General features: G+C 63.5%; 1 protein-coding gene across 1 annotated transcript in view; it reads left to right on the top strand.

Moving 5' to 3' along the window:
- The window catches only part of PTPRN2 (protein tyrosine phosphatase receptor type N2), a 447,003-nt gene that overhangs the window by 24,110 nt on the left and 405,985 nt on the right, over positions 1–16,908 (top strand). Inside the window, exon 3 of the mRNA XM_006143829.3 lies at positions 11,600–11,713. Coding sequence (XP_006143891.1) covers positions 11,600–11,713 — 114 coding nt within the window. The remainder of the gene's footprint in view (positions 1–11,599; positions 11,714–16,908) is intronic.

The following is a 16,908-nucleotide window of genomic DNA, read 5'->3' as shown; positions in this document are numbered from 1 at the left end:
CAAGCAGCACGTGGGGTCTCGGCCATGGACTCGCCCCTCCCCACGCTGGGCACGTCATGGCTGGACCAGCTGCCGCGGTCGGCGTGCCCCGAGAGGTCTGCCTGGCCCTCCCCAGCCTGCCCATCCCCACCTCTAGCAGCCCCGAGGACCAGCTGCAGAGCCTGCGTCTGTGCACAGGTGCGTGTTTGCCATGAGAGGGCGTGAGAAAGCCAGGACGCACCCTCAGGAAGGGCGCGCGGGTCTGAGCGCGGCCTGGCTGCCCCTCCGGTCGTGCGGGCTGAGCAGGGGCAGTGCGGCCTCTCCTGGTGTCAGGGGGCACACCCGTGTGCTTCCTGGCTCTTAACCCGGGGACGCCTTGGGCTGACGTTGGGCTCAGTGGCTGGAGTCTGGGAAGGCTCCGTAGCAGAGGGAGGTGAGGCATGCACACGGCGGTCCCCTCCCCAGCCCCTCCCTGAGTGCTGGCACTCGTGCGTGTCCTCGTGTTTCAGGCTGTCCCAGAATCTGAGCCCAGGACTGGCCACAAGGCCCCTATACTGCAGGGCCCCGAGTTACTGCTGCAGGGGTGCTGGCCATCCCCAAAGCCTACCCCAGTGACTGCTCGGGAGGAGCCACACGGAGACAGGGCTGTCAGCTACACCCACGATTCTCCAGCCGGCCAGGGGAAGGAGCTGTCAGTGGGACCTGCTGCAGCACGTTGTCAGGGACAGGCGTCTGTGGCCCTGCCACTCTGGGCTGCTGAAGCCCTGCAGGCCGAGGCTCCAGGGCCGGTTCCCAAGGCCTTCCTCCGTAAGGGGCGGGTTCTCAGCGTGAAAGCGAGTGCGAGCTCACCGTCTGGGGGCTTCGTCCATCACCCCGTGGGCAGTTGGCCCAGAGGCAAGCTGACGCTCTCACAGGTCTCCGGGGTCTGACCAGCTGCCTCTTCCACGTCCTCGCTGGACACGTCCCAGGGCCAACTGCCTCGCATGTGCTTGTCCTCAGAGAGCGTGCCTAGGAGGAATCGCCGGGTCCCAGGGCCTGGCTGTTTGAGTCCTAATGACACTGCGGGGCTGACCGTAGAGCAGGGCCTCTAACCTGCCCGCACTCAGCGGGGCTGCCCTCAGCACGCGCCCACCCTGTGTCTACGCCAAGCCTTTGCCGGCCTGATGGTGGGGGCTGGCTTGTCCAATGCCCTCTCAGCACCCCTTTAGTAACGAGTCTAGCACAACGTTCTCCTCTGTGTGTGGTGGTCAGAGTTAGCTCCAGGAGGGGCAGAGCCTCCTCCTCCAGGCAGTCTGCAGTGAGTTGTGAAATAAATTAAATTAAAATACAATCTAGTATTAGAAAGAGAGAAAGAAAGAAAGAGAAAGGAAAAGAGAGCGGGGATAGGTGGGGTGGGGTCTCTGGTTGGGCTGGCCTGCAGCTGGTGTCATAGGAGGGAGCGGAGCAGGAGGGCGGGCCCTGAGCTGGGCGGCAGGAGAGGTGAGCACCGTGAGGGCTGAGTGCCGGCTCCTAACCAGCAGGCCCCGCGGGAGTGCGGCCTAGGTCCTGGGCTGGGTCAGAGGCACACTGCCCAGGCTAGGAGGTGGGCGGGCTGCGCCCCCTGAGGGGCCGAGGCCAGCGACCGTGCTGAGTGTCCTGGGAGAGCTCCATGCCGGCCTCAGCCTGGCGAGCAGCCCTGAGCTCTGCCTGGGCCTGTGGGTCTTGTGAGCGCAGCGCTTAGGCACCGCCGCGTGGCCAGGTTTCGGCGAGGTGTGGATGGACATGGCATCCTTGGGGTCATCCCAGGCATGGACAGACACGGCTTCTGTGGGTCAGTCCCAGTGTGGATGGACATGGTGTCCTTGGGGTCACCTCAGGCCTGGACAGGCGTAATGTCCATGGATGGACAGAGTCCTGGGGGTCACCCCGGGCGTGGCGGACACAGCGTCCGTGGGGCGGGCCCGGCTTGGACGGCTCAGCGTCCGTGTCTGCTGTCGCAGGGCTGCTGTGTCGGGAAAGTGAGGCGTCGCTCTGGACGGTCCGGCTCCGAGGGCCGCGGGCAGCGGGGGCTGGGCTGGGGGGGCCGCGGCCGGGGGGTGCTGTGTGTCAGGCGAGGAGGAAGCCACTCGTCGGGCCTAATTAATGACAGCCGGCTGCTCTTCGGGCCATCCTGCCGCATCTGGGCCCCGCGCGACTGCCATTCTTAATCATATTTTAATTTTCGAATAAATTGCTTTCATTACCCTTCCGTTTACGGCCGCGCGTGTGCCGAGCTGCTCATTAATGTCTGTCAGCTACGTTGCCGAGGCTGGCTTCTTAAACAGGCGTGGCGGCGGGCCGGTGATTGGAGCCGATCCGTGTTGGTTTACAGAAATGATTATTTCTCAGTCTTTGTGAAAACAACCTGGAGTGTTGCTGCAGTCGGTCCTCAGATGGCAAGGCCAGATGAGGCTGGGACTGCCCTGGGTCCTGGCGGGCCCTGCTCCCGCCGCCGAGGCTTTCTGCCTGCGAGCCCCCGAAGGTCTCTGTGCCACGCGGCTGCACAGCGCTCCTGTAAACCGTCGTTGGTGAGGACAGCCCCAGGTCTGGCCCGTCGAGGTGGTGACCAGGAGGCTGTGCTCACTGCGTGTGCACGCCCGGGGCGCACCTGCCCGACGCTGCCGGGCTGCCCAGAGACTGGGTCTGTGGCTCCCGCCGGGGCCTGCGGCATCTGCCCACCCCGGTTTTCTGTGCCTGGAGGCTGCCTGAGCCTGCTCCTCGGGGTGACAGTGTCAGGGAGGTCCCCTGGCGCCTCGCCCGTGGGCCGAGCTCACAGCAGCTGGGCTCTACCCCTACCCGGATGAGACAGGCTGTGTTGAGGACCCGCTCGGCACCCACTGGGCCCCGTTTGGAGCCGGCGGGCCGAGGTGGCGTCAGAGAGGGTGGGGGTCCCAGTGGCTGCAGCTGCGGGTCGGGCCCCTCTGGACTGGGGCAGAGGATGCGGCCTCAGCCTGTCCTGGTCCAGGACATGCAGTGAACACCCCAGCCGTGTGGGGGCCGGTCTGGGAGGACCGGAGACACTGCCTGGCGGCCCACGCGTGTCCCAGAGGCCTCCCGCCCCTCTGCTCTCTCAGGACCATGAGCGGGCGCTGGTGAGACCATGGGCGAAGTGGGGACAGGGACAGGGAGGTCTGAGGTGTCCTGAGGCTCCTACCAGCAGTGCCCACGGCTCGTCCAGCCCGGCCGTACCCTGACCTGCCAGCCTCCCAAGACTAGGACCCTGAGGGGATCAGAGGTCTGAGGGGAGGGGAGACAGAGACAGAGACACAGAGGAACAGGGGCAGGGAGGGGTCCCTGAGGCTGGTCCAGAGAGGCAGAGGCATGGAGAGACCTGGAGGGGAGGGGCCCTCAGCCTCTGATGAGCAGCCCCCTGCCCTCACCCCTGGCAGGCGGCCCAGTAGGGGAGCGAAGACGGCGGGGCCATGGCGTGGCAGCTCCCCAGGCCACTGCGTCACCACACAGGCTGGGCTCCAGGCCTCTCTCCCCTCGGCTGTGACACCAGTTCGCCTTGGCCGCAGCAGCACATGCGGGTGTCTGGGCGTCTGTCCCCACCTGAGCCGTTGGCGGGACATTCCGGCTTGGGGCCGCGTGCTGAGGCCTTGGCCGGAGAAGCCCAGCACTCAGGGCCCGGAGCTACCTGGAAGCCCTGGGTGAAGGGCGTCTGTGGGCCTCGGCCGCCCTGCCCAGGGGGTGCCAGGTCGGGCCGCCCTCGGTCGCCGCGTGCCGGCCTGTGCCGGAGGCTCCTGTCCCCTCCGCGGAGTGCCCGCGGCCTTGACCTGAGGCAGACTCGTGGGCGTCCCCATCTCTCCTTGGGCCTCGCTCCATGTCCACCGCTTGGTGCAGGCAGAGCCCCTGTGAGCCGGCCCTGCGTCCACCTCCTCACAGCGTGGCTGCCATTTCTGACTGTTGGTGCAGAACCGCTGGTTTCCAGGTGGGAAGGTGTGGCCGGCTGTTCGGTCCCCTCAGGCCATGCAGCCCGAGGAAGCCACACTCTGCAGTCCTGCGGGTGTCCTTCCTTGGGCCAGGGCGTCGGTCCTTGAGGCCCAGCTGTTGGGGTGCACACGGGCATTTCCCCTGGAAGGGCTCTCGCTTTGGGGAGCCCGGGGCAGAGGACGGCCCTGCTCGGGGCTCCTCCACAGACCTGTCCCGTGGCGGTTTAGGGGAGCCCCGAGACAGCGGACCCAGGCGTGTAAGGCAGACACAGTGTCATGCACGCGTGAAGTGGGTTTGGGGCTCACCCCCAGTGTGGCAGTGCGGAGCCGGCCGCGCTGCCCAGGCCAGGTGCTGTCTGGACCATTGCTCTCTGTGTGAGAGGAGACTGCGAGGTGCTGGCATGGCCTACGGGCCAGGGCGAGGGGGTGGGCCACGCCGGGGTGCGGGTGGTGCGGGCGGGGGGCCGGCAGCCCACCTGGGGGGTCGCAGTCTCCCAGGACCTCTGGTTCTCGTCCTGGGCCGAGCACATGCCCCTGCCCACCAGCGCTCAGAGAGAAGCGGTCACTCAGTGACGCAGGCCGTGTGTCACGGGGCCCGGGGGAGACGCAGCCTGAACCTCGGGACAGCCTGTCGGAGCCGGGCGGCCTGGCGGGGGCGTGGGAGCCCAGGAGCAGACGGGCAGGCGGCTGGGGAAGGGTCTCCGAGGAGATCTGGGACTCCGGGGCAGAGCTAAGCCCTGGGGAGCCGCGTGGACACGGCCTTTGCTCTGCGGGAAGGGGAAGGCGCTCAGAGCTCAGGCGGGTGAGGGGTCAGTGCCCACCCGTCAGCAGTAAAGTTCGCCCCGTCTCCGCCCCCGCCGCCCCCACACCTCGCACCAGGCCTCTCCTAGGGGTCAGAGGTCAGGGCAGGACTGAAGCCCGGCCTGTGTCGGGCTCAGGGACTGTCCCAGGAGGCAGAGGGCTGTCCTACGGCCTTTCGGGTGTTGTGCATCGCTCCACCCACGGCCTCTGGTCCGTGAGCGTTCGTGTCCGCGTGCTCTCGTGTGGGCAGCTGAGGGCGAAGCCGCGAGTCCTTGCCCTCAGCGCTGGCATCGTGATCCTTCACAGGGACTGGCTGGGGGGGCCGAGGCCCTGCACCTGCCCGGGCCTGCTCACAGGGGTCTGCTCGCCCCACCCCGCCTCTGCACTGGAGGGTGTGGGTGTGAAGAGGAAGTCCTCTGGGCCGGCCTAGCAGCCTGGGGTTAAAGGAGCTGCTCCCACGTGGTCGGCTGCGTGTTCAAGTCCTGGACCAGGGTCCAGCACCGTGGGCCCCTGACCTCTGCCTCGAGAGCCCCCTACACCACACCCTTCACTCAGATCGGGGGGTCCCTGAGGGCGGCTCTTCTGCCCAGTGGGGAAGCACGGGGCCCGGCCAGCCGATGGAATCAGCACCCGAGAGTGGCCAGGCCCGAGTCGGGTCGGACCCCAAGAGTTGTCTCCCATTCCGGAAAATCAGTTCGTCCTGTCAGCCCACTGCGTGAACTGTGCCCCGATCTCCTCATCTGTGCTGTGGGAGGGAGGGATGCACCGTGGTGCTCACGGCCTGGCTCCCGTGCAGCCGGCCCCGGGCTCCTGGACAGCTGACCGTGGAGAGCTCGGCTCTTCCCTGGGCAGGTGGCTCTGCTATGCATGCCTCCTACCTGGCCCTCCGCCCTCCCCAGGCTCCCGCTCCCTTGAGCATCCGGGAGACGCTGCACCCCAGACCTCGTGCCCACAGCATGCCCCTTCCACTGGACTGAATTGAGAGAAGTGCCCCGAGCCTCGTGGCCCTGGGTCTGTTCCAGGCCATTTCTGGGCCTTGTACCCCTCACTACCCTGAGCTGAAAAGCAGTTTCCCTTGTCGTGTGCGATTCCGAACTCCGGCCCGGGCCAGGCATCCCACTGGGTCTCGTGTTCTGCATGCCAGCTGCATCGGCGGCCGGAGCCCCAGGGCTGGGAACACAAGGGTCCGTTCAACAACAGAAAGCACGAAGCTAGATCGATCGGAGCTGCATCTCTGGGTATTTTTCTTTAGATTTGCCAGAGGGCGTGTGCATTTGCCAGAGAGAGAGAGAGTTAGGGAGAGGGAGCCCCACGTGGGTGTGGGCGCAGCGTGCTTCCCCCCGCCCCCCGCTCCTCTCCCTCCTGTTGGGGTCTGGATGCCTACACATGCCCAACAAGTTTCTCCAGCATCCAGGCCAGGACTCGAACCGTGGTCAGCCCTGTGGGATCCGACTCCCTTACCACCAGGGCACGAGCTGGCCTGCATCCTTGAAGACTTAGACTTGGAACAGTGCTGTGGACGGTGAGCCCCTGTGACAAGTCAGCTGACATACTTTCCCGGCCATGTCTGGTTACCAGAAGGCCGTGCCCCTACCTGGCACAGCGGTGGCGTCTGTCGGGCGCGGACCCTTGCAGCTTTGCCTGTCCATGCCGCCCCGAGCCCTCGGGAGGAAGCCCTGTCCTTTGCCATTGTTTCCGTGGCTGCCTCCCGAGGGACCGGCACTGGCTCCATGGTGGTGGCACAGTCCCGACTTGGGCTGTCCCTTCGCACAGGGTCCAGCCGAGATATAGAGGCCGTCCTTTCCCAAGGAGAGTGGCAGGTCTTGTTTGGGGCCAGTGGTTGTGATGTGCGTGCTCACCCGTCTGAAACTGGACGTGCACTCGTCCCGGGGCCTGGGAACGCCCTCCCAGCCCTCAGCCGGGACCCGTCGCCGACCTTGCCGGCTCTGGGCACACCTGTCCCACAGCCACGGGCAGGGCTGGGGAGGCTGGAAGCCATGGTGTCGGCCTGCTTCTGGGATGCTCACTGTGGGTCTCTGCGTCAGGTGCCCACAGAAGCTGCCGGGTGTAGAGGTCTGTGACGAGCCTGGCCGCTGGTGCACGTGGCTGCAGGGGCCACCCGCTTGCCTGCCCCTCTCCCCTCTCCAAGCCCCGGGTAGTCACTTCCTTGATGGAGCAGAGGTTCGGGCTGCTCTTGGAGGCCTGGCAGCAGCACCCACCCCACCCTGGAGGTGAGGAGCCCCGCATCACTGCCCACTGACGTGGCTGGTCCAGTCTCAGGAAGCCCGGGCACCCCCTGCAACTGCACGGGAGAGCCACTGTCCCCACTGCCCCCATCTGTGTGTGACAGAGATGAGGATGGCCTGGCTCAGGCTTCCAGGTGAGACCCCAAGGGCAGGAGGGCCACCCTGCGGGGGCGGGGAGGGGTGGCAGCTGCCCTGTGCTCTTGCGTGCTGAGTCCCCTGCCTGTGGACTCATCGTGGTCACACCCCTCACCCATGTGTGGTGCATCTGCATCCCATGGGATCCACGCCCACGTGCCCACACTGGTACCCAGTGCCTGGGAGGGACCAGCCCTGGTCACTGTGCAGACACCAGCTGTGGCAGAGACTATGTGCATGTGACTGCATGTGTGTACACATGACTTCATGTGTGTGCACGTGTGGCTGTATGTGTATTGTGCACATGAGTGTGCACATGTGGTTGCATGTGTACTGTGTGCACATGACTGCATGCGTGTAGTTTTATGTGTAGTGCACACGTGAGTGCATGTGTGCTTGCACATGTGCCTGCATGCGTAATCTGCACATGAGTGTGTGCATGTGTGGTTGTGTGTAGCATACATGTGAGTGCATGTGCGTGCACACATGCGGTCATGTGTCTAGTGTGCACACGAGTGCATGTGTGTGCACGTGTGGTCATATGTGTACTGTGCACACGAGTGTGTGCATGTGTGATTGTATGTGTAGTGTGCACATGAGTGCATGTGTGTGCACGTGTGGTCATACGCGTAGTGTGCACATGAGTGTATGTGCATGTGTGGTTGCATGTGTAGTGTGCACATGAGTGCATGTGTGTGCACGTGTGGTCATACGCGTAGTGTGCACATGAGTGTATGTGCATGTGTGGTTGCATGTGTAGTGTGCACATGAGTGCATGTGTGTGCACGTGTGGTCATACGCGTAGTGTGCACATGAGTGTATGTGCATGTGTGGTTGCATGTGTAGTGTGCACATGAGTGCATGTGTGTGCACGTGTGGTCATACGCGTAGTGTGCACATGAGTGTATGTGCATGTGTGGTTGCATGTGTAGTGTGCACATGAGTGCATGTGTGTGCACGTGTGGTCATACGCGTAGTGTGCACATGAGTGTATGTGCATGTGTGGTTGCATGTGTAGTGTGCACATGAGTGCATGTGTGTGCACGTGTGGTCATACGCGTAGTGTGCACATGAGTGTATGTGCATGTGTGGTTGCATGTGTAGTGTGCACATGAGTGCATGTGTGTGCACGGGTGGTTGTATTTGTAGTGTGTGCATATGTGGTTATATGTGTGGTATGGATATGAATATGCATGTGTGGTTGTATGTGTACAGATGTGCGCGCACTTGTATGTGTAGTATGTGCATGTGTGGTTGCATGTGTAGTATGTGCATGTGTGGTTGCATGTATAGTGTATGCATTAATATGCACGTGTGGTTGTGTGTGTAGTGTGCACACGTGTGCATATGTGTGCATGAGTGGTTGTGTGTGTAGTGTGTGCCTGAATGTGTGTGTATGTGTGGTTGTATTGTAGTGTGCCATGTGTGCGTGTGTGTGTGCACATGTGGTTGCATGTGCATTGTGTGCACATGAATGCATGTGTGGTTGCATGAGTAGTGTACATGTGAGCACATGTGTGTGCACGTATGTGGCTGTATGTGTAGTGTGCGCATGAGTGTGTGTGCATGTGTGGTTGCATGTGTATTGTGTATCTGAGGACCCAGGTGCATGTGCATGGCCGAGTTTGTTGACAGTATGTGTCACTCCCTGTGCTGCTAGGGGCAGCCTGGTCCCCGCACCCCTCAGGACAGGGTCCAGCCCAGCTGGGCTCTGGGCCTGGGCACCTCCCCGTGAACCTGCCTGACTCGGCATCTGCACTGCCAGCGACGGCCACCAGGGGTCACTGCTGCTGCTCGTCCTCGCGGCCCCCTGGGGGCAGACACGTGAAAACTGGGCGTGGGCGCTTCCTGGAGGCAGCGCAGGGGCTGAGGACAGGCGGTTTCTTTTTCCCGCGGGGTCGTTCAGCCCTTCGTTTCTCCCCGTCGTCTGAGGGCTCTCCTGGAGTGGCGTGTGGCTGGGCCTACACGGAAACAACCCGCTGGTTGCCCTGCTGTCCCCGAAACTCCTTGGCAGTTTCTTTTCCATCGACACGTGACCATTATCTCTTAGCTGGGCGAAGTTCTAGGAGGCCGGCCCCGGCCGAGGCCATGCTGGCCTGAGCCCCTCCTGCGGGGCGGCCCGCGGCCCCGCGTGGCTGAGTGAGCCGGGCTTCGCCGTGTCGCGTGGTTTGCCAGGCCGAGTGACCGCAGCCTGGGGTCTGCACCTCCCGCCCTCCCCCCAGAGTTCTGTGGGTGGCCCGGACGTCATCTCAGCGCGGCTCCGGACGCACGCCCTGCGGGGCTCCGGGTCCCGGCACCCGGCACCCGGCACCGTCATGCCGGCTCTCCTCGCTGTAAATCAAGAGCCTCGTTCCCCAGGGAGCCGGGATAATGCTGCCTGAGAGCCGTCGTGAGCCGTGGGACACGGGCGCCCTGGCAGTGCCCGGGCTGCCGACTGCCCCGAAGTGCTCGATTAGGGTCACGCCACGTGCCGACTCCCGCCCCGTGACGGCGCCCTCAGGAAATGATGGAGGGGTGAGGAGAAGACGTGACCGTACAGCGTGCCGCCCACCGCGGAGGCAGAGGGAGACGAGGGTGGGCCGGCCCGCTGTGCCGAGGAGCCCCACCTCGGCCTGGCCGTGCGGGCTGGGCGTGTGCACGTGCCTTGTGCGGGAGCCGTTGGCGCCGGGGCACAGCCTGCGTGTACACTGCTCGGTTTCCCGTGCGTTCCTCGGGTCCTCTTTCTTCTCTCGGCTTCCTCGAGCACAGGCCGAGCGGGCATCTAGGGATGCGGCCCAAGTGCTTCTGCCGGGGGAGACCAGGACCAGCTTGCTCAAGGTCCCTGCTGCGGGCGACCCCATCCTCTCCTCCTGCGCCTTCAGAAGCTCAGAGGAGTGGGACGTCCCCATTCACGCAGTGACCCTGGTGACGCTCGTCAGGGGGAGTGCCATCTGAAGAGGGAGCCAAGGGCCGGGCCTCAGACGGGTCACAGCCACGACCGCCCCGCGACAGCGTGCTGCGTGTCCTGGGCGGCACGGGCATGTGGGTTGGGTGAGGGGAGCACCTGGCCGGAGCAGGCCGCGGACACAGGGCAGGAAGCAGCCCGAAGCCACCGAGATCTTGGCAGTGAGCGTTCTGGGGACACCGAGGCAGGGAGAGACTGTGGAGGCTCCGTGTGGGGGCGCACCGGGGTGTGAGAGGCCTAGGGTTGGGGGACCCGGCAGTGTGCCACTGCACTCTTGGGCCTTGCCCCTCGAAGGCCCACGGGGTCGCGACACCCCCGCTGATGCCCTGCTGGTCACACAGCCTGGCCAGCGTCGGCGCACCTGCACGCTCAGCCGACCTGGATGGTCTTCTCTGCAGAGGGTCCTCCCCGCCCCGCCCCGGAGTGCCGCCTTCCGCAGCGGGCTCAACAAGCGGGGAAGGCCTCTCCCCGCCAGCCTGCCAGGACGCACAGCCCGCGGGGAGTCCTGGCCCCGCTAGGCTGCTGTGGTGCTGCCGGGGTGGTTCCAGTTTCTGAGACCCCACGGCTGCACGTGGAAGGGATGATTGCCAGGTGCCGACCGCCGGCCTCAGGCTCCTGGAGGCCTTGGGGGCGTCGCTGGAGGAGTGGGCAGGTGGGGAAGGGCTAGGTGGACCGGCCCCGGCACCTCACTGTGCCCTCCCCTTCCCGTGGCATCCTGAGAGCAGCCTCGCTTCTCCGCCATCCGGAGTCTGCCGGGGCCCCGGCTCCCAGGCGGCCTGCGCTCCTGGGCCACTCACAGGGCCTGCGTGTCCACGTCACAGTCCTGCTACGGCTTTCCTTTGGAAACTGGCCCTGAATGTCAGCGACTGTTACTGAGTTGTCAGAAAGAGGGTTCACTTCAAAAGTGCGAAACTAGGGCCAGCAGGCGGCCTGGGGGTTAAAGGCGCTGAACTGGTTGGCCGTGGTTCAAGTCCCGACTCTGGCAGCTTCTTTTCTCACTTTCCCTCTATGTATCTCTCTGGTCAGATTAAAGACAATAATAATCATAGATAAAGTCAAGTAAAAAATATTTTTTTGAAGTGTGACATTACAGAACTGGTCCCGTGGCCTAGAGGTTAAGGGAGCCTGATCCTGCATGGCTGACAGCGCAGTTCGAGTCCTGGACTGGGAACCTTGAAAGGCTCAGCAGGCAGGTTGGCCAATGCAAAAGCCCAGCAGGAGGAGGGGAGAGAGGAGGGACTGTGCACAGCCACACCCTGCCGGGCGCTCTGTCTGTCTCTCTGGCGAGCACGCAGTCTTCCTGGCAAAGCTGGAGAAGACGTGGCCACACGCAGAGGGGCCGGGAGGGCTGGTGGCAGTGGGCAGGAGAGCGTACGCTTTTCTCTACACCTGCCCTGCGGGTGTCCGCCACTTTCCAGGTACCTCTGGGATCCCAGCTGCTCGCCCCCGCCCCAGAGCACTGCCCCGCCAGACTTGGGCCACAAGGTCTGTGGTGCCGTCGGCTCTGCATGGGGGACATCACGCTCTCTCTTCTCTTCTCACAGACGGAGTGTTTGGAAGGTGCCAGAAGCTTCCGGTGCTAGACGTGCACCGCGACGAAGTGCCCCCGGGGGCCCTGCAGCACCTGCGCGGCACCTTGCAGACGCTGTCACGCACAGGTAGGGCGGCACGGGCACTTCCATGCCGTGGCTTCGTGTGAGCTTGGCTTACCCTTAGACGCCGCGGACCCCGAGTCACGGGGGCTCCCACCGGGGTTCTGTCTCGGAGAGCCCTGGCCACCTGCGTGCCCAGGAATGATGGGCTCTCAGTGCCTTGGAGGGCGAGGACACATTGGGCTGCACCCCAGATCGGCCGGGCAGGGGTGAGGTGTTCAGGGCCAGCAGCTTGTCTGGACTGGACAAAGCAGCCCAGACGAGTCCAGACCAGACTGGCCTTTCCCTTCCCGCCCCGCCAGTCTCTGCTGCTGTGGGGTGCAGGTTTCTGGGAGTTTGCTGTAGGAGACCGATTGCCTATTGGCTGCACGGGGACAGGCAGGCCATTTAAAATGTGAAGTGATTGCAGCGTAAGTGCCTAGCTTTCACCATGTACACGCGGTTTAGCGTATGCTGCCAGGGGCATGTCACCTACATGGCCGGGGTAGGTGCCTCATCAGGCCGGCCTGTCCCGCTCACTAAGGTGGAGTCCTGTCCCCACGGTGGGCACGGACAGGCCTGTCGGTGACCACACACAGTGACCAGGAGCGAGGCCTGGGCTGTACCTCACTCAGGTCGTGGCCTCTGCAGAGGGTCTGCTCCATAAGGCATGTGGTCGTGCTCCAAAGGGTTTGGGGACCACCTTTCCTCGCCCCTCCTCTGCGAGGTCCTTGGTAAGGAACTGCGCTGGCCTGTCTACTTTGCGCCCTGGGCCGGCCCCTCCTCCCACGTCGTCAGCTGTGGGGGTTTGAGCAGGGAGGCCATGTCATGAGCAGCCCCGCGAGGCTGAGGGGCACACCTTGCAGAGTGGCAGGAGCGAGTCTGTCGCCTGGGGCTTGAGGCCCACAGTGACCGGGAGCCCGGGGCCAGCTGGAGCCCGCGGATGGCCCCAACCCCGTTGTGAGGGGCCTGGCAGCCCTGTCCTCTGAGTGGGCCACGTGCACCCTCATCTGGCTGCACACGCCCGCCCTCCCTGTACGAGCTCTCGGGTGCTGGGTCAGGCAGGAACGTCACGGAGATGTCACACGTGTCTGGGAAGATGGGCGCCCCGCAAGGCAAGGGAGAGACGGGAGGGAGCCCCATCATTGCGTGCGTGGATGTGTCCCGCCAGAGTGAGCCAGAGCTCCACACCCGCCACCTGTCTCCGCCACCATCCCCTCTGCCTTCCCTTGGCCTTGGAGGCCAGGTCACTCATGGTCGTGCCTGCAGGGACTCAGGTCCACGTCCTGTGCTGTGGCCCCGCATTCCCGCCCAGGGGGTCCTCACAGCTTTCCATGCACTGGCTGCAGGGCGTAGGTGCCAGGAGGTGCCTTTCTGACGCCGTCCTCCTCACCCTGTCATGCCGGAGCCACACGCCTCCCCCAGCCAGCGTCGCCTCGCCAGACCTGTGCCCTCGGCCTTTGGTGTAGGCGTGGTGAGGCCACAGCGGACACGGCAGCCCTTGACGTTCTCGTGCCCCCTGCCGCAGTGTCCCTCCCACTGGCACTGAGACCTCCGGGTCATTTGTTGGTGGGGCCCTGGGAGGAGGGAGCAGGGCCGCCCCGTTCCCACCCCGCGATTCCTGGACTGGGCTCTGACGTGGGCAGGTGCCTTCTGGAGGACCACGTCGACCTGCGCAATGTGGCCGCCCAGCTGGCCCTCCCCTGCAGCTTCTAGGCTGTCTGCCGTCGGGTCTAACCACTCCTGTAGGTGATGTGGAGCACGGCCGGCCAGAGTCTACCCGGCCACGGCCACGGCCTCACCACTGCTTGGCTGTGCGGCGAGTTCCTGGCCCGGGTTCGACGTGGGTGGGGCGAGCTCCGTGCAGATCCGTGGCGGCAGGCGGGCAGAGGCAGGCAGGCAGAGCGCGTGCTGAGTGTGCTCCAGGGAGCGTGCAGCCCACCCCTGCCGGCAGCCGGGGCACCCTGAGGAGCGGCCACGCGGGGCCGAGCTGCCAGGTGGCCACGTAGCCATGATGGTCCAGGACAGCCTCAGGGAGCGGGAGTCCGAGGTGCTGAGCCCCGAACCCGACAACTTGCTTTCTTACTTTCCCTTTCTTCCTCCCTCTGTCTCTGTCTAGTCAAATAAAAAAATACTAATGAATAAAATAAAATGAAGCAGCTCACTAGAAGCCGCGTCTGAGGGATGCGCAGCGCCCGGCCTCCCAGGGACAGTCCTGTGTGCCGTGCCTGCTTTCGTAGTCTTTTGCAAGTCTCAAAAATTTTCAGTGGAAACTGGACATTTTATTTAACTATTTTTTCAGAGATTTTTGCTATAAGGTGAATGTGTTTGCCTGAGGCAGAGACAGAGATAGAGAGAGAGAAAGTGAGAAATCACTCCTCGGGGAGGATGGCCACGTCACGCTCCCATCTCCATTCTCCTCATGGGATTGTGGGCACATGCACACGTCGCAGCGTGTTTCAAGCTGCCGTGCCTGGGACTCAAACCTTGGTCGGCTGTGTAGGAGTTCAGCACCTTAACCACTACCAGCTGCTGCCCCGGCATTTTAAATGATACAGTGCAGCAGCTCTACAAATCACATTCTCTCTTCTCTTCAGGGCTTTACTGTCGCTGTTTGTCGCTGCTGTTTACTCGTTCAGTGACTTTTCTGCGCTTTGTCCTGTGTGGCTACTGACGTCCTGCTCCGCTCCTTACTGGCTAGACAGTGCTTGGACAGGTTTCCGTTAGCCCCGGGCCCCTAACCTCGCCATCTTTCCTGAGGCTTCTGTGTATGCTAGGCTCCCTTCGGCACTGAGCAGGCCCTCGATGGCTCTGCCTTAGCCTTCGCCTCCTGCTCGCCCAGGCCTGCGGGGCGGCGGGGGCGGAGCGTCCTCACGCCTTCCTGGGCACGTGCACAGCCCCCCACAGTCTCAGCGATGCGGAGCCTTGTGAAGCCGCCCCTCGAAGGGTCTCGGTTAGCCTGCTGTTTGCCCCAGCTGTTCTCCCCACCCCAGACAGCGGCACGGCAAAGCGAGTGTGCAAATGTGTTCAACGAAGGCCCACTGGGGTCAGACTCTTCCACACGTGAGTGAGTCGGATTAAATGAAGGCCTTTCAGGCGGCCCCTCCCGGGAACCACTAGCCTGGCCAGGCAGCGGCGCCGTCTGGGAGGAGACTTGGGGAGCACTCCGCCCGCCCCGCCCCTCTCAGCGACAGCCCTGCTCTTCTTCAAGCCACGGCAGAGCTGGAGAGGGGCAGAGTCAGCAGCCGAGTGCCAGAGACCTGGCTGCTCTGAGCAGCAGCTACTTTTCCAAACATGCTGCCCAGATTCTCATGAGCCTCCAGTTCATTTCAAAGCTCTGAAAAGTTGACTCCTGTATTTTTGACAGATTTCTCATTGATTTTTTGGAGTTCGAGGACTTTTGGAGGCCGTTTCTCTGTCATTCGCTGTAGCTTCTTGAGATTTCCTGTGTGTGGTCCCCTCCTCACCGTGTGTCTGGGGGAAGCACTGTCCTGGGACGGCTTCACTCAGAGTTGACTTAGATGTGGTTCTGGGGGCTCTCACCCTCTTTCTGCTCGGCCTGCCTTGGGTGGAGAGTGGGAACAACCACCGCAGCTCTGCCAGGGCCACGACCTCGGCCAGAAGCAGCCTCGCCCCGCCCGCCGGGCCTCCCTGCGTGGCTGTAGGTGGAGGTGAGCACTTGCCCTTTCCTGAGGAAGCGTCGGCTAGACTGTCCACCGTGGAGAAGGAGCCGCGCTGCTCAGCCCGGCCATGTTAAATAACTCGGGGAGCGTCCCAAACAGTGGGTTTCGAGGGTCTGTTCCTCAGAGACCCTGCATTTATTGACCTCTTAGGGGCCTCCCATTCGCAGTGCTTCGAAATTCCCCTGGTGACTAATATCCTTTATTTATTCTTGATGGCCGGGGATGCCTGTGCTTGCCAGAGAGAGACAGAGAGGTAGAGAGACCCAGGGCAGGAGAGGGAGGGCGTGCCCCAGGAGGTGTGGTCACCGCGGTCCCTGCTCCCGCTTCTCCGCCCTGTTAGGACTCCGGTGTGCACACCTGCCTGATGTGCTTCAGGCCCGGCTGGGGTTGGCAGTGCTGTTGGCCTTTGGGGTCTGGCCGCCTTATCAAGGTGACAGCCCTGCCCGCCAATATCACGCCTTCCTCATGTCTGAAGCGGGACCTGTTCTCTGGGTTACCTGGGACATGCCCTGTTCTCGCGGCGCTTTTAGCTGAGCATTGCTAGTTTTGCGCGGCGAGCTCGCTAGTGTCCAGATCCCATGTGGAAAGGGGCCTGACGCACCTGCTCACTTTCCGCGGAGTGACACAGAAGAGCCTTACTCGGGAGGTGGGGCGGCTCTGCGTGAGGCACGTGTGGCCTGGTAACCACTGAAGACCACCGAGAGCGCCCGAAACGTCGCGAGGCCCTGCTCCAAGTGTGTGTTAGACGCAGGAACGGACCAAGTGGTCCATCGTTCCACTTAAAGATATAAATGATGAGCTGCTCGTATTATCAGCATGGTAGCTGTATTTTCCAAAACACAAAGAATTGAGTGGAGAGGTGGGTGCCAGTTAGTGAGAAGGAGGAGGTGGTCTGCAGGGGGACATGGTGGTCAGCGGGGAGGTGGCGGTGGGTCAGCATGGAGGAGGTGGTGGTCAGCGTGGAGGAGGTGGTGGTCAGCGTGGAGGAGGTGGTGGTCAGCGGGGAGGAGGTGGTGGTCAGCGTGGAGGAGGTGGTGGTCAGCGTGGAGGAGTTGGGGTTCAGCTGGGTGGTCAGCGGGGAGGAGGTGGTGGTCAGCAGGGAGGAGGTGGTGGTCAGTGGGGAGGAGGTGGTGGTCAGCGTGGAGGAGGTGGTGGTCAGTGGGGAGGAGGTGGTGGTCAGTGGGGAGGAGGTGGTGGTCAGCGTGGAGGAGGTGGTGGTCAGTGGGGAGGAGGTGGTGGTCAGTGGGGAGGAGGTGGTGGTCAGTGGGGAGGAGGTGGTGGTCAGTGGGGAGGAGGTGGTGGTCAGTGGGGAGGAGGTGGTGGTCAGTGGGGAGGAGGTGGTGGTCAGTGGGGAGGAGGTGGTGGTCAGTGGGGAGGAGGTGGTGGTCAGTGGGGAGGAGGTGGTGGTCAGTGGGGAGGAGGTGGTGGTCAGTGGGGAGGAGGTGGTGGTCAGTGGGGAGGAGGTGGTGGTCAGTGGGGAGGAGGTGGTGGTCAGTGGGGAGGAGGTGGTGGTCAGCGTGGAGGAGGTGGTGGTCAGCG

Source organism: Tupaia chinensis, unplaced genomic scaffold (assembly GCF_000334495.1).
Source record: "Tupaia chinensis unplaced genomic scaffold, TupChi_1.0 Scaffold000110_1, whole genome shotgun sequence".
NCBI classification, from domain to species: domain Eukaryota; kingdom Metazoa; phylum Chordata; class Mammalia; order Scandentia; family Tupaiidae; genus Tupaia; species Tupaia belangeri.
The sequence above is the reverse complement of the archived record's forward strand: the minus strand, read 5'-3'. Positions and strand labels throughout refer to the sequence as shown.